This window comes from Chelonoidis abingdonii, chromosome 5 (assembly GCF_003597395.2).
Source record: "Chelonoidis abingdonii isolate Lonesome George chromosome 5, CheloAbing_2.0, whole genome shotgun sequence".
NCBI classification, from domain to species: Eukaryota; Metazoa; Chordata; order Testudines; family Testudinidae; genus Chelonoidis; species Chelonoidis abingdonii.
The window spans coordinates 113004294-113023569 of record NC_133773.1 but is presented as its reverse complement, the minus strand read 5'-3'; the positions used below and the strand labels follow the sequence as shown (position 1 = coordinate 113023569).

The window sequence follows — 19276 nt, the reverse complement described above, 5'->3', positions numbered from 1 at the left end:
TGTAGCATTTGCTGCTAGTCGTTGTGGGTTATCTGCAGCATTTGGTCGAGCATGCATGCAAAAGTAAAGGTCTGTGTTGTGTTGTATGCAAAAGTATCCTGGGGACTCAGGTTTACAACTTTATTCTTCTGAGGACTTTTAGGTTGTCTCTTCTCCACTCATCTGAAAATCTGTCCTGATCTAGATAAACCCCGTGTGCATCTGTCATCTGCATGTAGCTCTCCTCTGCTTCCCTGACTCGCTTCTCTCCCTCTCCCCCCACTCCAGCATCCACCACCCATAATGCTGCTGCAAGATTGTCCTTGCCTGATATATGATCATAGTACACCATTTTTTGAGTCCTTTCACAGGTTCACTATTCATTGCCTTCCAATACAAATTTAAGTTCCTGAATTTCTTAGCCCTACAGAACTCAGGATTGGAAGCTTAAACAGAGCAATTTCCTACTGCACACACTTCTCATCATTACTTTGCCAATGAACCCTGCCTGATTTCCTTCTCCTTTAGAGCAGATTCTTCTAACTTGTGTGACAAGCCATTATGTTCATTTATTTCAATTCATCTTAATATACAAGTCAAGCCCTAAAGCATAATTTTTAAAAAGGGGTATAAGATTAGGAGAGTCAGAGGGAGATGTATTTTAAATCTCTTTTGGGGCTGTATCATGTATGAATCACAACACTCATGCTTATCTGTCCAAATACATAAGTTCAAATGCTGTCTTGATTTCCTGTTTCCCAAGCTGGTGGAATCCAAGAACAGAATTTCTGGACTTGGCATCTTTGTGTGTTTTTTACAAACTACACAAAGTGTAAGGTAGTGGAGATTCTGGCCTATGGCCTTAAAGGGAAGCTGTACCACTCTTCCTCAGCCCAGCAGTGAAATGCAAATTATTGTCCATGAAAACTTTCCAAAATAGCCAATACCATTTTGGATTACCTACTGTATTAGTAAGCAAGTGAGGTTTATAACAGTGGCTAGATGAAAGTCTCCCATGTAACAGTAAACTTGTTTCCATCCTGTTTCAATACTGACTGAACAGTCAGAATAAGCATTTTACAAAAACAGATGGATTTTTGGTTTGCTAAACTAGTATTAAAGCAGCCTGGAAACTAGTTAATAGTCCTTTGCAACAGTGGCTAAAATGAATCCAACAAACATCTTTCTTCGACACCACTGATAGATGAGGAGTGACAATTTTAACTTGAAAACATAGGACCTAATCCTCAAGCCCTTACCCTTAATGGGAAGCAATTGCCTGTAACTTTCAAATACGTTTACATTTATTCATGGTGAATAGTGTTGACCTTCAGATTTTAAGGACAAGGAATACTGGTCAAACTATTATATGTAAGGAAATTTTTTTGACTAGATACATAACCCAGTTAATTGTGAGGATAACCAGAGTAGATCCAAGGAAATCCTTCCAGGACTCTCTGCAATGAATAACTTCAGATACTTCCTGTGGGCCAGGTGAATGGCTGGGTGGAAGCATACAGCCTGCTGGCACACATCGGTTTGATTAGAAGCAATTTCAGTCATGGATCCCTTGACTTGGAGGTCCTTTCAGAGGAAAATGTGCACACCACATGCTTGTCAGGGATGCTGATCAGTTCATGATGCAGTTGAATCATTAACAGTATAAGATGCTGCCATTTGGGGTCTTCACAAAACAGAGTTGTTTGCCATGAAGGACAATAGCAAATGCTACAACTTTTCTTCGAGAGGAGGTTTGAATCCCCAGAAGTTACTAGTTGCCTTCCTCCTGCAGTGGAATAGAGGCGTGCTTGTACACCATTCTCCAAATTCCCCTTATTCCCAGAATGCTTTCCAAGATCACAAGAGAAAGCCAGGATTATTCTGGTGGCTCCTTTTTGGCAGAGAGCTATGGCTGACAGATCAACGTTCAGCCACCAATCTAACTCCTAGACTACCCAGAGTTGATTTTAGTCTGTGGATAACCACAGACTTCATCCACACCCAAAGTCTCCACACCTCAGTGTGGCTGCTCAGTGTCTGAGCCTGACTGACAGACTGCTCCCTGCAGGTCCAGGAAATGATCTAGCAGAAAAATACATTCTTCCAAATAGAAGAAGTTCTCAGTGTGGACAACCCAAAAAGCCTTGGACCTAGTCCAGGCCTCTACTAAAGATCCTCTATTACTTTATCTAAAACAGGTTGACCTTTCACTTTCTAATATCCACCTAATATCTCAGCTTGTCACCCTCATGTGCAGTTGTTCTGTCTTCTCACAACTGAGTTGTGAAGTCCCATAGAGGATTACTACACACATGCCTGTCAAAGAACCCAGTCCTAGCCGGACCTCAGTATAGGCCTCCTGAGATTCATGGGATCTCCATTTGAGCCACTGAGTGCTTCTTATGCCATCTCTGACGACAGTCTTCCTGGTTGCTATCATTTCAGTCAGTGACTGAGCTTCAGGCTCTGACTAAATCTCACTATACAGTATTCCATGGGGACATGGTGGTGCTAAGACAAAACCTGAAATTTATCCCTAAGGTGATCACAGAACTTAAAGCACATGATTCAGCTGATCTGTCTTCTCAAAAGCACATTTGGCATTGAAAAAAAATGACTCACATTAAATGTACCCAGGATTCTGTTTTATTATATTGACAGGAATAAAGCATTCAGACTGTCCCATATATTTTGAGCTATAGTTGAGTGTTCTAAAGGTCAGTCTTTGAGATAAGAAACAATATCAAAATGGATTACACAGTATGCAGCACTACCATTTAGGCAGCCTAGGCAATCACCTAGGGTGCCAGGATTATTCGGGGGGCGGCATTTTACCGGGGGGGGGGGGGGGCGGCAGGTGGCTCCGGTGGAGCTGCCACAGTCATACCTGCGGACAGTCGGCTGCTCACGTGGCTCCGGTGGATAGGCCGCAGGCATCCCTGTGGCAGCTCCACCGGAGCCACGGACCAAAGGACCTTCCGCAGGAATGACTGCGCAGCTCCACCGGAGCCGCGGGATCAGCACGGGGGCAGCAAAATGGCCGTGTGCCTAGGGCACGAGAAACCCTAGCGCCAGTCCTGATGGTATGTCTCCTCTGTTATCAGTTTGCTGGTGTGAATCTCCTGCCATATATCAAGGCTGTTTCTACCAAAGCACAAGCAGCTTCCTCCACTTGCTTCTGGAATGTGCCAATATTAGCAATCTGTAAGGCAGCAGTGTGCAGTTAACCCATTGATGTGTATTAAACACTGTCTTGGATTTAGCTGTGAAGTCAGATGCCAAATTTGGAAGAACAATCCTACAATCACTGTTCAACTGATGCAGCTGATTCTCCTCATTTCCACTATCCTCAGGGTATACTGCAGTGGAATCCGCACTGACACATACATGAGAGAGAGAGAGAGAATGGTTAAGTACCCTACAGTAACTGGTTCTTCTGAGATGTCTTAATTGGTGTGCAGCCAATGTCCCACTTCCATCCCCATTTTTCAGAGTCCTCTGCTACCATGAGCTTTGAATTGCAAATAAACTGAGGAAGGGTCACAGCCACTCTGCCATTTATTCCCTTTTACAGGAGCACAGGGAGGTGCAGGATGTGTGCAGCCCTTATGGACACTATATTAGCAAACAAACTGATTTCTCATGTATGAAGCACAGGCACCCCTATAGTGGGATCCACACTAACAGCTGGAAGAACCACACTTACCCTACAGTAACTTTTAAATTAAAACTTTCAGGGTCAGAGTCCCTTGTGTACTTGTGGCTGTTTTTGTATCACTCTGCAGTAGCATAAACCAGTTGTGACTGACTTCACATGCTTGGTTGACTGGAAATAGCTTTGTTTTTAACTTCAGAATTGTTAACTATCTAGAACTGAACCAAAATTACTGCTTTGGCACTGTTCATTTCAAAACCAATTTATTCAGCAAATTTTGTACTTAAGCACTTTGATCCTGGAAACACTTTTGCATATGCATAACTTTTCTTGCACAGGTAGTTCCTTTGAACTTGTGCAATTACTTGCTGAGTGCTACTTCATAGACTATCAGGACTGGAAGTGATTTTGGGAGGTCATCTAGTCCAACCCCCTGTTCAAAGCAGGCCCAATCCCCAGACAGATTTTTTGCCCCAGATTCCTAAGTGGCCCCCTCAAGGATTGTACTCACAATTAGGAGGCCAATGCTCAAACCACTGAGCTATCCCTCCCCCCTACTTCTGCAGGTAGTTCCATCAAGTTCAATGGGAGTAGTTGTCCACATGGATTCTTTCCAAGATTGGAGCAACACAGTAAGTGAATTACAGTATGCTGACAAATTTGAAAGGGTTCAGGAAGGAGCTACAAGAATAGTTGTCTGGAAGAACCTGTATTAAAGTGAGAACTGAAGAAAGTGAGTTTAGTTAATTCAAGACTTAGATGTACCTTATAGCAGATATACCTTATTCCTATAGATTTAGAATCTTCTTTTGTGCAGGCACTACTCAATACCTTTTTCAGTCTACTGGTGTCTAGTGACTTAAATAATCTTAATGCTAGTGCGGTAAAACAGAGCCTCAGCTAACACCATGCAGGTGTGCAAGTGTAACCTGGGATGAATAAACTGTGAGTCTTTGTAAATTGCAATGTAACGATTAATAATGCATTGCTTGCAAAGAAAAAAGCTTACAAGTTTGTGTGCCTGACTTTGCTTATGACTTTTTTTTTCCCCTTAAACTATCTTGGACTTAATATATTAAATTATTTGACTACCTGATCGAGAGCTGCTATTACTCTGTAATAGCAAAAATGATCTTGATTGTAAATGTAAAAAAAAAAAATTGTATATTTGTCATAGCAAGTTGTAGTTGGCAGTGGATTGCCTCTAGCTGTACTACTCTGGGTTTTAAACTTGTCATTTTATAGACTAAACTGGGTTGACCTTAGTAGCTGGGTGAGACCTCATATGCAAAGAGATCTCTTCCAGATTCCAGCTATGGCTTTTCCTCCTATACAGTACATGATTGTTCAAGTCCCTCTCCCATGCCAAATGTTCCCATTTACTTTCATAGTCTTATAAGAAACACAATTATATTCAAAACTATTTAGTACAAGTGTAAGTACATGGAAGTCAAGAAAGTAAGGTTTCCATGGCAGCCTTATCTCTGCCTCTTTGCACAGTCACACTGTATGGATCTTTAATTACATAACTTGTAATCAGTGATGCATATGTGTGCAATGTGCTTTTGGATAATCTTATTGGCCACAACATGTTTGTATCAGCTGCTCCACACTACAGAGATGGTGGCGAAACAGTACCTTTTTGTGCTGATTTTTGTTTATATGGCATAGAGTCCCAACTTGGTGATTAAGCTAGACTCCTTAAATTGAAAGTGGTCTTTCATAAAATGAAAGGTAAGGTTACCAGAAAATGTAATCAGCCCATTGTAAAGTTACTACTGGACCATGCCTTCGCTAGTGGACCAAGCTTTGCATACCTCTTCTGTGCTTTGTCTTCAGTTTGTTATAGCACAGGCATGTTTGTACAGAATGTTTGCATTTGATTGCTGTTGTCTTAGTTGTAACCTAACTTTTATTTTCTTTCTCTCAAAAGGCGTCTAAACAGAAATAATCTTCAGCTGCTTTCTGAGTTGTTGTTTCTGGGGACTCCGAAACTATACAGGCTGTAAGTAGTCAAAATTCATTATTTTGGAAACCTTGCAAGTCCTACATAATGGGCCTTACTTTATAATTTTTTTATTTACTTACACACACACACACACACGTGTGTGGATAGTATCTTATCTGTCCTTTTCTGAAGTGTGCTACTTGTTTTTATCTTGTCAAGAACAATGTAAGTTATTTTAATGTAGTATTTTCTTTGATTACTCTGCAGTGTTTCTCATTTTCTATCTCAGATATACAAACTCTGATATGTCTTCTCTCTCTTTCCCTTCCCTCCTGCTGAACATTTAAATTAGCTTTTGATGGAAGAATAGGCTGGTTTTCCCCAAACTTTTTTCTTTTGTCTTTCAACAAAGCGCAAAAGCCCCAAAAGTAATGGCTTTAGAAGTATTGGCCCAGTGATATTACACAAAGACTGTTCATAATTTTGTTTCTGCAATATTGTTCTGTATTTATATATGGCATGGGTTGGACTAAAAACTAGTCCTCGTACTTGGTATGTGTTGTCATCTTGCATACCTGTTGCTACACTGGTAACCTACTGTTTTGACTGATTACTAAAATGAAAAGTATAAAATGTTAACATTTTCAGCTAGCAGCTATATAAAGCGCAGTGTGTCAGTGTTGCTTTTGATTCTATTGTATGGTTATTAATTTAAATTGGAATGTTGATGTTTCAGCCAATGATGTTCTGGAATCTAATTATTTTCCTTTACAATATGAATGTGGAGTAGACTTGGATAAATTACTTAACATAAAGCAGTCTCTACTGTTTATTTTAATATTTCAAGATAACTTTAATTGCTCTAATCATAGTACGTAGAACAGAAGAGAACACAGCATGTCTGAAAAGACAGCTCATAATTTGAAGCTTCTTTCAAAGATACATTCTTGATATTTCATTGTAGGCTTCACGTGAGACTGTTCTGCTGAAATTGTTATAGGTTAAATGGACAAAATAGTTTGTTGAACTAACAGATGATAGTCAATTCCTCAGTATACAATCAGGAGTCCGGAGGATATGTTTTCCTGATACTTCCTTGCGTGGTTGGAAAATGAGGGAAGATAGGATAGCTATCTGATCAAATTTGCTGCAATTCATGATGAAGCTGAAGTGGGTCAGGTGAATTTTCCATAATGAAGGTTTCACTTCTGGAAGTTGACTTCTGTTCTAATTTCCTTAAATATTGGAATTTCCTTAAATATTCATCTTCCTTTCTAATATGAAAGTCTTAATGCCTAAACTGTAGCCACACATGTTAGTATCATATACTTGCCTACTATCTGCCTCTTGCTTTCGATGTATGTTTTTATATCAAATGCTTTTTCTGTAGATAAAACACCTGTTGGATTACTAAACAGCAGTATGCTAAGGGGTTCTGCTCCGGCAAATTCCTTCCTTTATCTAATAATTAGAGTACACACCTCTCAAATATTACAGTATGTGTGCAGTATATATTACAATTTAGTAATTCAACCATTTAAAAAAAAAACGCTAGCAAGCATGGAAACCTTAATCCTGAAATTTTGTACTTTCATATCAGGAAGGGTTAGAGGTGTATGGGTGTTCTATTTTATTCCACCTTTAGGTTAATGTTTGTTCAACCTTATTCCATTTAAAATAGCAATGAGATGATTTACAGATTAAAATGGATGTACATTTAAGGCATACTCAAATTTTGAATAAACTTTATGTAGAATTGTACACTTGATAGTTATTCTTTTCTTTTGGATATAGGACACAAATACACATGGTGTATCTGGTGGAAAATAGAGATGGTTGGCTTAGCAGTATTAAATTTCTTCTGCCCCAGGGTTATTGTTGATCAGACCATGAAAGTGAATGTCTGGTTATAACATGTGTTTTAAAAATACACTAACTGTACTGAAATATATCGTTTAGCTGTATGCTTAATTAAGTCAGAACAGCAAAAGTAGGCATTTGTTTAGGAATGATGTATGTTGGTTGTTCACGATCAGGAGGCTTTGGATTTTATACAGCTTGTCCACCATACCAGGAACGAGTTGTGTATTTTTTGTTTTGTTTTTGTTTTAACTTAGTGTGTATGTGTAGGAACTCCTACATACACAAATACATACCGAGCAATAGTCTCTTTGAAAAAACGAGAATCAAAATTGTCTGTACGTGGACACTTAAATACGTAACACTTTTGTATCTAATTTTCCCAGTTAAAAAAACCTTAATAGCTAATATGTTAGTGTGTATTCTGTAAGTTTCTCAGTATGCTGTTCAGCTTCTGTGAATGATCATTACCATTTGACCCTTGGCTGTAAATGAGATGCCAGGTGAAGAAGCACATATGCTTGTTGTGTAGCCTAAATGCAATATAAAAGAGCGAGGGTACACTGTATATGAATTATGATTAGACATGGTTGGTTGCTGCCAGCGGCCAGCTATGCTTTCCCTTTGCTGTCTGCTCCAATTTCTCTTTGGACGGGTTGAGAGAGCACTGCATGTTCAGGTCAAGATGTTTGCTCAGAAATAGTAGTACAGTTGCAGCTGTGTTTGTTGGAGCAGGAGACTAGTTTAAATAGCATTACCGTTTATCCAGTCCATTAACAGAACTCTGTAAAACAATACCAACTCTGCATAAACTACAGGACAGTGTAATAAAATTACAAGCACTTGTTGACAGATGGGAAGTGTAAGTAAAGGAAAGCGATAGGTTGAGAATTTAAAAGAGACAGTACATAATTTTGTCTGACTGAATATTCTCTGTTTTGGAAATCTAGTTTGTATTTTTCAGATAGTTAATGCTGGAGGAAAATAATCTTCCAAGTAAACTCCTAAAGATAGGAAATCGTTTAAGTAAAATATTTTAACCTATTTAGAATTCACTGGAAAGATGGTTTGGCACAAAAACTCCATTTGGCCGTACTGTTTTTTAAAAAAAAAATGTAAATTTGTATAATTTCTTAGTTTCTTGATTTTTTTTTCAAGAGCTTGAAAATGTTTGTTTCTTGTAGAATAAGGATTTTGACAAAATAGTAGTGTATAGTAGATACATTAGTGTGGGTCCTGTTGGGTAATATTTAAACGTTCTTGTATGAAGCCATTGTTCAAAAAGTATTTTTCTTTGCAAGAACAGCCTGCATTGTTTCCAACAACCCATATGCCTACTGACACTGACTTGTCTAGCATCAGCAATAGTCTCTTTAAAATAAAGAGCTCTTATGGACTAGTGGGTTTATCTGAGGCAAATAGATTTTGACTACTTAATTTGGCTTGTTAGATCACAGTTCATTGCGTTGCCATTTGCTGCAGGATACCAAGAGCTGTGTCCCAAGCTGTTCAAGAGTTTGGCTTTAAAAGATACCTTTTTAGGTTGTAGCATGAACATGATAAAGAATTCTGTGCACAGAACCTGTACATTTTGATTTCAACAGTTTTTTTAGAAGTTAGGAAGATTTCCATGCCTGAGCTGATGTTTCAGAAATATTTGTTTAAATTGAGCTATAATGACTGGATAAACAACCTTTGCAGGGGATAATTTAAATTTAATCTAGATACCAAGCCTTCTGTTTCGCTATACACCTTTCTTTTCTACCATTAGCATAAGAAATAAAGTTGGAATAAGACATTTCACATATTTAAAGGAGAAGGAGTTTCTTGTAGTCAGATTACACTAAGACCTAGTTTAGTGATATCCACTTAGTAGCTTAAGATCCTTGTAGCTAAGCAGAAAAGCAGAAAACTGCATGGGGAGCCCTTGCAAAAAAAATTCCTCTTGAATTAATTTCTGCCAGCTATGATTAAAGTGTGTGGTACTAGATGTGTCAGACACCATAGTTCTCTGCTTCATTTTACTCCTGGCCTTCTTGGCCCCTGCCACAATAAATCCAACAATGGTTACGCAGGAATTGCAGGTTACAGTTGCTACGGTTACTGTTGTCTGGTCAGATCGACATCATTACTCATCTAGTGAGCTGCCATGATAGCTACTGCTGATTTCCTTTGCTGGGAACACCGAAGATGTTTGACGCAAAGAGGATGAAAGTTCTTCAGATTGCTGTCATATCTCTTTCTAACTGCTATGAGAGAACCTGCTATTAGCATCATTGAAGTTGGTACCTCTTTAGCTGGCACAAGTTAACATGCTTTGTTTTCTGTTTTAAAAGTAGAACCAGTCAGAGGTGAGAATGAAAAAGATGGTGCTTGTAAGGGGCTGGAAGAACAACTTTAGATTTTCAATGTTTTTTTAAGCTGTTTTGTTTCATTACCACTATTATAATTGTATAGCATACTTAAATGCACAGTTCTGCTTGTATTCCTTCTAAAAATTCTAAGCAAGGATTTATTAGTAATTTTGGTAGATAAAAGGTTTTATCTATAATCATCTAATAATCCCCTTCGACAAAGCAAAGAGAATTCTGTTATGAAAACTCCTAGAGATGCCAAGCCTCATTATACTAAAGCTTCTACTACTTGTATTCCAAGTGGAAACAGGTGGTTTGGTGTTTAAAAATGCGATATACAAAAAGAATGCATTCTCAATTGTAGTAGGAAATATTATTGAATGGTTCTCTTCTTTGAAGTAGCTTGTTAGATGAGTTGCTACTAAACAAAAGCAGTAATTGGCAGGTTTCAGCTGTTACATATATGCTGTAATACTTCTAGTAAGGATTGTACTGAAAGGTGTAATCCTTACTAAAAGCATTAAGTGTGGTGCACAAGCAACAATCAGTTTTCAAAGAGGGGTATTTATATCAGAAAAGGATACAATATTATAACCTTTACTTACATGAAATGCAAGTTTAGTTTACTGTTAAGTTGTCTAATTGGAGCAAGTGCTTTCTCAAGCATTACTGAGATCATTTTAGTTTTTATGGCTTGTTCCTATGCATTTAAGCAACTGAGAAATGCTAACGAATTGCTTCAAAATCTGTACTTTAATCTTCTCTTAGAAGGAAATGGAAACAAATAAATCTTATGCTTCCATAATGCCAGTGTTGTGATTTTGATCTCTTTAAACCTCAAAGATATGGAAAGCTAGAATCTTGGGGTTTTTACCCTTCCTCCCACCCCCAGAATTAAGTCACTTCACATATAAATACTCTTACAAATAAAAGTTAGATAAGAATTGGCACTAATAGTCCAATGTTTTCAGTTGTTTATATTATTATAAACCACAGAGAAGACTAATTTTCTTTGCTAAATATTTATTTTGCAAAGCATTTGAAATAAACAACTAAAATTAAAAAACCTATAAAATTTCAGTTTTATGGTCATTTGTAGATGGGCAATCTTGTAATTTACAAAGTATTCATTTAAAATAAATTACATCTGCCTAGAGTAACAGTACACTAAGAGGGTTGTCTTCCTTTTTCTGGCAGTGGAAGAATACAATTATTGTAACTCTGTGCTAAACAATTCACTGACTTTAGTATATTAAGGTCTTGTAATTAGAATGCAGACCTAAAAATGAGCTGGGTCAATTAAGCTTGTAGACCCACTAACTATAGCTCACAAAAGCTATTTTTGTTGTAATATTGACCCACAGCTACAGAAGTGAGTAATTACTAATGACGTTGATGGGTATTGGAAATAATCTTTATTGCTTGAAATATGCCTATTAATGTGCATAACCAGTTTGTAGGGACTTCAGTAACTGAAGTGTGTATTCTCCAGAATATAAATACCTTGCAATGCACTAGTAACTTAAGGTCAACTGTTAGCTTTTGATACTTCTGTTTTAGCACTTGTTTGTGGGATGGAAGAATCAGAAGGCAGCTTTTTAAAAGATTGCCAAGACCAGTGTTGTTCCTCCACTGTCCACTTTGTACTTCATACTAGAAATGGGAAATAAATTGTCTTGTAATTACATTTCTCCTCTTGCCCCATTGCTTAGTTCATTCTGGAACTCCAATTCTACTTCTGTAAGGCTTTGATATTCAAGAATCAGTCACCCCTTAAAAGCAGTGAACAAAAAAGCTAGGACACTAGGACCTGGTTGCAGGACTAAGTTCATGAGTAAGGGACTGCAGGACAGGACTCTTAAATTTCTAGGGATGTTGAAAGTACTACAAAAAGATTGTTCAGTGCATTCTCTAGTCTTTCAAAAGTGTGAAAGCAAGAAGCTTACTGGAGCACTTGTTACAAAACTAATATCTATATCCTAATTAGGGTGACCAGATGTCCCAATTTTATAGGGACAGACCTGATATTTGGGGCTTTTTTATATGAGCTCCTATTATCCCCCACTTCCTGTCCCAATTTTTCACACTTGCTATTTGGTCATCCTCATCCTAATGGTGAGAAACAAAAAATACATAGCAATATGAATAACTATCTGCTTATGGCAATGTTGTGGGGATCTTGGCTGTACTTTCAAGGTTCATTCTAACTCCAGTAATATTCCCAATTTTAAATAAAGGGGTTAAAGCTTAAAATGGTGGTAGCTCTAAAATCAGAATGAACTTTTAAGTGTGCTCAGTGTAGTCCAAGATATCATTATTCAAAAATAAAGTACAGTGTATTTTCAGAACATGAGCGATTGTTTTGCTTTACTTGTATGTTGTATCCCTTTCTCTGCCCTTTGTTTGAGTGAATGTTCTTGTGTTTGGACAGCACCTAGCATAACATGGTTACTTACAGGAAATAAGTTAAAATATATGGAACTAAATATTAAGAAATCAATTACTTCACAGTTGAACATAGGCACTTGTGAAGTTAAAATGTTGGTCAATGCTATTGCATTCTTCATCTTGAAGCAAATATTTTTTCACTTGTGAAACAGAGTTTACCCAACTGTCATGTTGGGTTTTCAAAATTTTAGCTTGAGGTAATTGGGAGGAAATTGGCTTTTTAAATTTGCCCCTTACATTCTCTGGTCATGAAAACTTAAGTTTACATTTTTATGCAAGTAATGCTTCCTTTAGTAGTGGGATGAAACAGCAAGTTGGGCAGACTTTTGGGGCTGTAAACTAACCTCTGGTAATGGACAAATCTATTAAATCCTTATTATCTGAATAATCTACATTTTCAGCAGACAAGAAGCTATAGGGAGACTTCTAAATGTTGATTTTCATTATGGCAGACATTCCAATACAGTTTATAGTCACGCTTAACCTTAATTTGAAAACCACATTAAAAACAGCAAGTAAACAAAACTCGGCTTAGGGCTATTCTGTAACCTTAATTTGAAAACCATGTTTAAAAACGGAAAGCAAACAAATATGGCTTAAGGCCACTCTGCTGGTTTCAACATAAATGCTTCTGGTATTTGAAATTTCTTTTAGTATTTGATATTAACATTTAAATATGCCTATTGAAAAGATACAAGTTACATTTTAGATCTGCTTAGCAATTTAGTAAAAGCAAATTTTGAATTGCTTTATTTTAAATTGTACTAAATCAGTGAAGAGTTTTACTTAAAAACTGATGGCCTAATTATCTTAGTCTATTAGACAGTGTAGGTATGGTAAAAGTTGTGTGATGGGATGGTTGCTGTCAAAGCAGAATCTGAATATTGGCAGATTAAAAAAGTAGTTGAATACAATTTAGAGCAGTGTATTGCAGTTCTTCTTTGGCCACCTAAGCTATAGCCAATCTAATGGCTAGTCTGATTCAGTCACTGGGTTGTTTCTCCAGAGTTAACCTTGAAAGATTTACTAAACTATGTTATAGGAAATGTTTCAGGTAGCAGTTAGGTAGGAAACTGAATCTCAGGAAGTAATGAAAAGTAAAAAGACATGTTAGAGGAAATACCATTATTATATGGTACAGACCATGATGTAAAACATTTTACGAAGAGGACATCTGTAACTCTCAGCTTGCACTAGGTAGACATCGAAGTGTAGCCATGTCATCTTGATTAAAGTGAAAATAAAAGGAATAAATCAGGCCAGGGTGAAAATGAGAAAATATTTGAGCTTCACCCCATGATGGTAGGTTTCTTCTGCTGGTAGAAGATTAAAGCTCAAAGTAACTGAATAGCTGAGAAAAGTCCAAAGAAAGCTTGATTGCTTCCCCTCCAACAGTTCCAATTGATTGAAAAAAGCCTAATTTAAAGTTCTGTTTGTTCTATGTCTTAAACCATCAGAATTTTCTTTTAGAATAGGGGGAATGCTCTGGAAGAAAAAGAATCCAAGGATAAAAAGTCATTGCAGGCCAACAATTGTTCCTAATCCTCACAAAATGCTGAAGAAATTAAATTTATTCTTTATTGCTCAAAGTGTTACCTAGGTCACTGGGCGATGGGAAAATTGAACTGGAAGTCGAGTAGGCGCAATCTTTGTTTTGTGTCTAGATACTTAACCTTAGACATGACAAGGCATCTTAGAGTGTTGTGGGAACTTGGTTTAGGGTATTAACACCAGGACTCTTATTACTCTTGATTTATAATAGGCTATGCTGTCAGTAGATGAAAATGTTGTGTTTACATTTAAGTGTTAAATGATCATTTAATTAACACCTAAGGAAAAAAAACTTGTGAAATTCTTAGCAACTCTTACTGATGGTTTCCTTGGAGGTTTTAATATTCAAGTTACACTGTGATTCTTAGCTGTACTTTCATAAGCAAAGACACTTATGAACTTAGTCAAAAAAGACAGTTTAACCCCTGTTGACCCTTCATCCTAAATGTTGATTTATATAGCATTTTAAATGCAGTGCACCTATTTTAACAAAATGTTTCTCTAGTTAGAGCTTTTTATAAAAAAATTTCAATGTATATCAGTGTTTTAATAGAAAATTATACTATTCTGCATTTAGTAAATTTGCATTTTATAAAAGTTAAAATTCTTTAAAGCTTTAGTTTTACCCAACTTGTATTATCTAGTTAAAAAGATATATAGGAAAAAAAGGGGTTTGAAACAGTGTATTTTATTTTGATAGTAGCTAGTGTACGTTGAAATTTTCAAAAGAACTACAGGAAATTGGCAAGAGAAATAACATTAGCACAAAATTGTATATCCATTTAGCCGAACATAGCAGCTTTCATATATCCCATTGTATCATCAGAAAATCAAGGCTATCCAAATGCTTTAATTTGCTCTTGCTCCTTAATGCATTTTGCCATAATGTAGATCTACAAAGACTTTTGAATAACTTTTTCCATCCTAGAGCTAAACGTAGATGAAATGTACTGTGTTACAGAGTAGCTACTTTGCAACCGGAATATTTTTAAGACACCTTACACGCAGTGAGAACATTGCTATAGTTTTAGAGTAGTGTATTTTGGGCTAGCTTATCCTTCCTTTCATTCCTCCATTTATTTAAACCTGTCTTTCTAAAATAGTAGAAAATATTAATCCTTTACAAATGTGTTTTTAATGAAGTCATAGCTTCATTCCCTCACTGACCTAACACCTATTTTTTTCCTGGTCTTATGCTTGTCTCTCTCTATATTGTTGTAGTGTCTCAGAGCACCAGTAATGGACTTAAGACCCCATTGTGCTAGATGCTGTACAAAAAGTCTAAGGCCTGGTCTCTACCTGAAACTTAGGTTGATGTAGCTATGTCACTCAGGTATGTGAAAAACTCACACCCTCAGATGTAGTTAAGCCAGCCTAAGCCTGGTATAAATACTGCTAAGGTGACTGATTTTGTTCTTACTGATTTAGCTACTGCCTCCCGAGGGGGTACATTTATTACAGCAGTGGGGGGGGGGGGAGGAACCTTCTGCCTGCTGTACCAGGTGTCTGCGCTACAGCAGCATAAGCCGCAGCTGTGTCACTGTAGTGCTTGTAGGGTAGACAGAGCTCTAGTATAAAACAAGAGACATCAGATGGATCTAGACAGGTTGACTGGAGTACAAGGGAATGATGAGACAACATTGGTTGGCATGATAAGACTGAGGGTCCTCGGCACACCAACTGCCTAGCTGTTAAATTTTGTTATGAAGTCCTTTATGAATGCATAGTTATATGTGGGCTTGGGAAGCTTAGACTTCTGTTGACAAATAACTGTATATTTTCCCCTCCAAATAAAAATGATGCAATATGCACAGAAAGCTATTCCAAACAGGTGCACTCTGTCAGTGCTATCAGGGAATAAGATCCTAATAATATAAAATTTATATATAAAAACATGATCTTCCTTGTGAATACATTAAATTTACATATTTAAATTTAATGTGCAACAATCTGGATCTGGATCTTTCTAGCTATAGCAAACATTTGCCCATTAAAACTAAAGTACTTAGTGTAATCCATCAAAAATTCATTCAAAAAACTTGACAACTGTTTTCACCTGAGTGCCTATATAAAATGGATATAATTAATATGTATGTATATTATAGAACTCCAATTATATTGGCACATGAGCCAAGGGATGACTCAGAATAAAAGTGAGGCTAACGCAGCACAAAGCTTCATCACTTGTTTTTCTGCAGTCTAATCATGTTAGATATCACATGTATTAAATTTAGTGAATTTAGTTAAATAACATGAGGAAATAATTTAAATTTTCCATGTACGGGATGGATTTTAGTTGGGACCACTCTTAACTGTATGGGATTCAAATAATCTTGGTGTGGAGATTGCTGAAGACTAAATGAGCAGCAGCAATTAAAAAAAATAAAAAACACCTCTTGTCATATAAAGCCCCAAAATTGGTAAATATGGTGTGTGCAGTATTTGATCTCAAAGGACATAGCTAAAATAAGAGATGCAATGGTGAGTAATTGACTGTTTGCTAGATTCTGAAAAGTGCTCATGAGTAAGGGTATTGCAAGTTTGGTAGTATACTGGGGCATTTTTGGAGTGGGAGGGGAAAATGTATAATGGCTGGGCTGAGCATTTGTACTAATGGAAGAAGTCTGTTCATGTACTGGAACTCTTCCTCTCCACTGCAGCATTTTCCTAGATGTGGGTAACTTTTTGGGGGGTGGGGCGAGGGAAGGGGTTTCAGTAATTGGTCTGTTAGAAGGCTCTCAAGGCTGGATCCTATTGGCCCCTCATTTTGGAAAAGAGTATGAAAGATGGGCAGAATAATGGCTGGTATAGTGAGAGGTGATGAGTGTTCCTGCGAAATCTGTCCCATAATATAAGAATGAGCAAGCATTTGTTTTTTAAAAAAAGTTGAGAATGAATGTGAGAAGTAATTTGTAGAAAACTAACACAACTGAAAAGTTTTTATATGAATAAGGACCATTCTTTATAAACATAATTGATGAACACTGGACTCGATACAAATTCCTATGGTACCTCAGCTCAACATTTTGCATAATCCTTTGTTAACAGTTCTGAGTCATCCAGTCCCAGGCAAAATTAGCTAGTTCATAGAAATGGGAAAAGACTTCCTTTCTGCCCCCTACCTCTTTTTCCCTCGTGATAAATCCATTGAACAATTGGTTAGCTGCATTATGTTTTCTCTGAATTGTCTAGTTTTGCCCCTTGTCAGAAGCCAGGATGCTAGATTAGATTTCCTCCTCTAAATTTCGTACAAGTGCCAATTGCAAAACTGTCTGGGCACGATACAAAGTAGGGGTGTTTTTTAAGGAAACCGTCTTGGAAAAATAGCAACACATGGTAAAATCAATAGATCCCTGGGCTTTTCCCATCCTCTCTACCCCACTCAAAAAGAAACAAACTACTATTATTTCTGTAAAAGATGAGCCTATTTTGTGCCTGTTATTGTATGTTGTTAGACTCAAGCTCTGACCATAGGGGATGCAAATTCTGCACTAGAGTGCCTATCACAGACAATGCAGTGACAACTGAGTGAGGAAGGCAAGTCTCAGCCAAGATTCAAGCCACATGTGGCTTCATAGGATCTGTGCCAAGTTAAATTTTCACCTAGAAACAAAGGTGTTCTTCGTGCAGCAACTCAATAAAACAGGCAGCTACATGATGCACCAGTTGCAGGTTGCATCTGTTCTGGCACACAGGTAAACCACTGTAGAGGTCAGAAACTAGGATAATCTTGCACCGAAGTAGTAATCTCCTTGTCAGTGGTAGTATCCCAGGGCAAAGACATCCCTGGGAATCCCAGTAGCATTTTGAAATCCAAAACCATCCCCATTTATCTATCACTTGGGTATGCTACCCCATCCATAACTGCAAGATCATTTTTCAGCAGTATTAGCAAAATTACAGTTCCATACCAAGATCAAAAGCCAGATTAAACAGAACCAACAGACTCAAAATTCAACTACACTGTCATCTTTTCTCTAAAACATTATGCTAAATTAAAATCTACTGGGATATGAATATTTGTACCATAGCCCCAAAACAGAACTGTTAACAAAGGATTATGCAAAATGTTGAGCTGAGGTACCATAGGAATTTGTATCGAGTCCAGTGTTCATCAATTATGTTTATAAAGAATGGTCACAAATATGTAAACAGCACATTAATGAAGTTTGTAAATGATTATCTGGGAAGCATGGCTGGAGAAAATATATAAAGGGACTTACATCAGAAACATGCTAAATTGTACTAGAATTGGGGCATAAGTAGGGGAAATGCATGATTGATTTGAGGCAAAATCCAGACCAATACTTGATGAGAAGAGAAAAATCTAGCAAGCGGTAATAGTAAGATAATTACTCCAAGTCTACACTACACAGTTTTGTCAGCATAACTATCAGGCAAGGGTGTGAGTGGGGGAAAATATCCCCTAATTACGGTGGCAAATGCCCTCTTCTCCCCTTCCTCCCTCCCCCCACCCCTCCATGACCTGCAATGTGTGCAGATGTAGCTATACTGGCAAGAGTCCTTTTGCCAGTATTGTTTGCCATTTGGGGAGGTTTAATGATACCAACAAAATAACTTTTTGCCAGCATAAACTGCATCTTCACTGGGGGAGGGGGCTCTGTTGATATAAATATACTGGTATAGATGTATTGGAGAAGCCTAAGTAGTACAGACTAGCTTTAATGCAGCTTTGATCTGCATGCATAGTCAGATCTGATCCACTGATTAGAGATAGTTGAGAGTAAATAATTGGGTAGAAATTTTGAAGGATTTAAAATTGCTATGTATGCATAGCTTGACTAGGCAAAAACTGGGGAAGGGAGAAAATAAGTTTGGAGAAGAATATATATATGAATGACAGAGGTGTAATACAATGGAATTAGGCTGAATAATAGAAAAAACTTGACAATGCTCTCTGTTAGCTTGTGGAATAAATTCCCAAGTGGGAGGTAAGTGGTGGAAACACTGTCATTTGGTACATTTCAGTCTACTCTGGATAAAACTGTCCCAAAGCAAATAATCTTGTACTGACAAGTAGATGGAATTAAATAACATGCTAGCATAAACATTGTGGATTCACCAGATTGTCAACCACTAGAAACACTTCTGCTAGTTGAGATTTCTCAGATGTTCTCTTCTCCACTAAAGCTTTCTGTGCCACAAACTTAATCCATTATTGGTCTCATCCACCTTGTGTACTGGTGTAGGTCATCTTGATAATAAAGTGATCTATGAAGATGACTAGTAGGGAGAATGGCCTTTTTCAGTAAGGCAGCTTTTACGTTTGCCTCATTTATATAGTGTTTATGCCTGATGGTACAGTGAAAGTTTTGGTGAATAGAGCAGGCAGGTAGTGTTCATTTGGCAATAGTTTTCACACGTTCACTGAGCCTTGGACCTTAGAAATGGCTTTAAATTGAGTCCAGAACATTGGAGAGAAGAACTAGTGGGAACAATGCTGCTAGCTGAGTTCTGACA

The 19276-nt window shown here is 37.4% G+C and overlaps 1 protein-coding gene across 7 annotated transcripts in view; it reads left to right on the top strand.

Annotated features, from left to right (window-relative positions):
- The window catches only part of SLIT2 (slit guidance ligand 2), a 408552-nt gene that overhangs the window by 15621 nt on the left and 373655 nt on the right, over nt 1-19276 (top strand). For all 7 annotated transcript variants that reach the window (XM_075066554.1, XM_075066552.1, XM_075066553.1 and 4 more), the window contains exon 4: nt 5568-5639. In XM_075066554.1, the coding sequence (XP_074922655.1) occupies nt 5568-5639 (72 nt within the window). The remainder of the gene's footprint in view (nt 1-5567; nt 5640-19276) is intronic.